The sequence below is a fragment of the Mandrillus leucophaeus genome, unplaced genomic scaffold, assembly GCF_000951045.1.
Source record: "Mandrillus leucophaeus isolate KB7577 unplaced genomic scaffold, Mleu.le_1.0 Scaffold14, whole genome shotgun sequence".
NCBI classification, from domain to species: Eukaryota; Metazoa; Chordata; class Mammalia; order Primates; family Cercopithecidae; genus Mandrillus; species Mandrillus leucophaeus.
The window spans coordinates 1,497,141-1,501,370 of NW_012101365.1; the positions used below are offsets into that span (position 1 = coordinate 1,497,141).

Below are 4,230 nucleotides of genomic sequence, written 5' to 3' on the forward strand. Positions count from 1 at the left end.
CCAAGTAGCTGGGATTACAAACACGTGCCACCACACCCAGCTAATTTTTGTATTTTTAGTAGAGACAGGGTTTCACCATGTTGGCCAGGATGGTCTCAATTTCCTGGTCTCGTGATCCACCCGCCTTAGCCTCCTAAAGTGTTGGGATTACAGGCGTGAGCCACTACGCCTGGCCCTTTTCTTTACTTTTTTCTTTTTTTTTTTTTTTTTTGAGAAAGAGTTTCATTCTGTTGCCCAGGCTGGAGTGCAGTGCGACTCCTGGGTTCAAGCCACGTCTGCCTCAGCCTCTGAGTAGCTGGGATTACAGGCACCCGCTACCATGTCTGGATAAATTTTTGTATTTTTAGTAGAGACAAGGTTTCACCATGTTGGCCAGGCTAATTTTGAACTCATGATCTGTCCACCTTGGCCTCCCAAAGTGCGAGGATTACAAGTGTGAGCCACCACACCCAGCCTGAAATCCTTTTTTAAACCACATGATTTGGTCTTGATTTGGAAAATATAGTCCTACCATATCTTTTATTCTTTTCCCATTCTAAAATTATGTGATTCTAGCCTAAATGCAGAACAACATCCCATTTCACATTCACTGTCATCCTTCTCAAGCCCAGATTTCACCCACTTTAACATTTAACTTTTCTACCAAAACTGTAATTATCTTCAAAACTATATAATTGATCTTTTCTGAAGTTAATATAACTCACAGTGCCGTGTTTTTAGAACAGCTGGATTGAATGCTTATTGTGTGTGATGTAATTAATAGAACCCTAAGTGTAATAGTGAGAGAGGGAAGGGTATAGAATTTAAATAGTGATTTTTGTCAGAAAAACGTGGGGAAATTATTTGTGGGGTTTAGTTACAATTTTTCAGGGATTTGCTTTTATTTTCTCTGTGTTCCAGGTCTTGCCTGAAATTTAGAAGCCCCTTTCTTGCCCTTCCTTTCTGGTGCTGTCAATACTGGTGATCACCTCTGAGGAAGAAAAGCCCTCTTCCCACAGTCCATGGAGAACACTCAGCATCTATGCTTGATTGTGACAGGGCAGATTTTGGATGGATCATGAAATGCTTCTAAAGTAGCCAAGAGTTAACTCTTCCTAACCTTTTTATATAGTAAGCATGTTACCACCAAGGTAACTTACCCAGGGGAATCAACTACATAGTGGAATCACATTATTTACACATTTAACTTACGCAAATTCAACTCTACTAAAAAAAACAAAGTACATGAGTGAGAGAGAAAAATAACAATCTAAGTAGCATATGTTAAACCTTCCATTTCAGTAAGTCCCAGGCAATGGATGAAATCAAATCTGAAATAGTCAGTTCATATTGGTAAAAGTTATGGAAAGAATGTGAGGATGATTTTTAAAGGTTTTCTAGTTGTTGATAAAGCATGTTCAGGTCACTAGGCAAGTGGGTGGGACAACTTCTTTGACCTTTACAGGGGTTATTAAAGATTGTTGAGAAGCTACCTTTAAGAATTAGAGGAACTGGCTGGGCGCGGTGACTCATGCCTATAATCCTAGCACTATGGGAGGCTAAGGTGGGCAGATCACCTGATTTCAGGAGTTCGAGACCAGCCTGGCCAACATGGTGAAACCCTATCTCTACTAAAAATACAAAAATTAGCCAGGCGTAGTGGCACGTGCCTGTAATCCCAGCTACCTGGGAGGCTGAGGTAGGAGAATCGCTAGAACCTGGGAGGCAGAGGCTGCAGTGAGCCGAGATCGTGCCACTGCACTCTAGCCTGGATGATACAGCGAGACTGTCTCAAAAAAAAAAAAAAAAAAAAAAAAAATTTAGAGGAACTAACAAAATCCCCTACAAAGAATGACATGATGAGAACAAGTTGACATTTTTATAAATGTAATAAGTGCTTAAAGGAATGAAACACCTGGTTAAATTTCTGAGTGTTCTTTATGGATTTTCAGTGGTTATTTTTACTATATACTGTTGCCCGTTTATAACCAGTCCCCTAAGTAAGATGCTACCCTACCAAGTGGAAATTGCACTGATTTTGTTTGACAGTATAAATTGAGTAAGATAATGAGTAATTTCATTAAGAAGCTGGTTCGTGGCTGATACTTTCATTTTTTAAAAAACGTGGGCATGTACTTCTTTTAGAAGTCTTTGAATTTAAAATCTAGATTCTATAATGAAGTGAATATTTCTTAACCATCCTAATAATTTGTGCCATCTACACCATTTTACTTCATTAGTATGATCTTTTTCCATGAATGTCCACTGCTTGGCCAGTTACTACCTTGGGATTACATAACTACCAAGTGAAAAACCATAATTGGCTGACTTGCTTTTTAAAAATATTTTGTTTTAGTGTACCTAGCATGTGAAGTACATTTTTCTTCTGTGATCATACAGGTGAACATGATTAAAGATGATGGGACAGTTATTCATTTCAACAATCCCAAAGTCCAAGCTTCCCTTTCTGCTAACACCTTTGCAATTACTGGTCATGCAGAAGCCAAACCAATCACAGAAATGCTTCCTGGAATATTAAGTCAGCTTGGTGCTGACAGTTTAACAAGCCTTAGGAAGTTAGCTGAACAGTTCCCACGGCAAGGTAGGTATTTCAATTTAGTAAATCTTTCTCTCCCCATCTCACTTAAAGAACCTAATCATTTACAAGGTGTCCCATCTTAATTTGGATTTGCCTGAATGTAATTATTTTACTTTCTATAAAATTATTTCTAAGCTTCATAAAATTCTGAGTTTGTTTCTTTAATGATTATGTAGTGTGACACATAGAATATTCAGAAACATGGCTGGGCGTGGTGGCTCACGCCTGTAATCTCAGCGCTTTGGGGGGCCGAGACGGGTGGATTGCCTGAGGTCAGGAGTTCGAGACCAGCCTGACCGACATGGTGATACCTCGTCTGTACTAAAAATACAAAAATTAGCCAGGCATGGCAGTGGGCACCTATAATCCCAGTTACTCGGGAGGCTGAGCCTGGAGAATCGCTTGAACCCGGCAGGCAGAGGTTGCAGTGGGCCGACACTGGGCCATTGCACTCTAGCCTTGGCAACAAGAGTGAAATTCTGTGTCACAAAAAAAAAAAAAAAAAGAATATTCAGAAACATTTTGGTAGTAATATAGTAACTTGAGAGGTAATTACCTAAAAGGATAGTGCCAGGATCTGCAGGCCATAATTTTATTTTATTTTATTTATTTTTGAGACAAAGTCTCACTCTGTCTCCCCGGCTGAAGTGCAGTGGTGCAATCTCAGGTCACTACAACCTCCACCTCATGGATTCAAGCAGTTTTCGTGCCTCAGCCTCCCAAGTAGCAGGGACTACAGGTGGTATGCACCACTGCACCCGGTTAATTTTTGCATTTTTAGTAGAGACAGGGTTTCGCCATGGTGGCCAGGCTTGTCTTGAACTCCTGGCCTCAAGTGATCCACCTACCTTGGCCTCCCAATGTGCTAGGATTACAGGCGTGAACTACGATGCCTGGCCCATCATTTTAAATAGTTAATTTAATATTCACTGCTAATTAATGACAATCAGAAAATCTGTTGTATGGCTGGGCACAGTGGCCCACTCCTGTAATCCCAGCACTTTGTGATGCTGAGGAAGGAGTATTGCCCGAGGCCAGGAGCTCAAGACCAGCCTGGGCAACATGGTGAGACCCTGTAGGTACAAAAAATACAAAAATTAGCCAGGTGTGGTGGAGCGTGCCTATAGTCATAGCTACTCAGGAGGCTGATGCAGGAGGATCACTGGAGCCCAGGACTTCAAGGCTGCAGTGAGCTATGGAATGCCACTGTACTTCAACCTGGGTGACAGAGGGAGACCTTGTCTCTTTAAAAAAAAAAAAAAAGAAAAAAGAAAATAATGTTGTCAGACATCTATGTTTTTGTTAAATATTATTGATTGCCCTGTAAACATGGCAACCATAAGTTCTGAATTTCCAAGATAGTCCTGGTTTCAAATGTGTCATGTTGCCCCTAAAAATGAAAAAGCCTAGTATTGCAGTACCTATACTACTTAGCTAGACATTTTCTTACATCAAAAGAAATGAAAAAAAATTGATTGATTGATTTTTTTTTTTTTTTGAGACAGAGTCTTGCTGTCTCACCCAGGCTGGAGTGCAGTGGCGTGATCTTGGCTCACTGCAATGTCCGCCTCCCGGGTTCAAGCAATTCTCTGCCTCAGCCTCCCAAGTTAGCTGGGATTACAGGCGCCCGCCATCACGCCCGGCTAATTTTT

General features: G+C 40.9%; 1 protein-coding gene across 4 annotated transcripts in view; it reads left to right on the forward strand.

Moving 5' to 3' along the window:
• The window catches only part of BTF3L4 (basic transcription factor 3-like 4), a 41,195-nt gene that overhangs the window by 29,050 nt on the left and 7,915 nt on the right, over positions 1 to 4,230 (forward strand). For 3 of the 4 annotated variants that reach the window (XM_011973755.1, XM_011973756.1, XM_011973757.1), the window contains one exon: positions 2,380 to 2,581. The exons of the other annotated variant lie outside the window; for it this stretch is intronic. In XM_011973755.1, the coding sequence (XP_011829145.1) occupies positions 2,380 to 2,581 (202 nt within the window). The remainder of the gene's footprint in view (positions 1 to 2,379; positions 2,582 to 4,230) is intronic. 4 annotated transcript variants of the gene reach the window in all.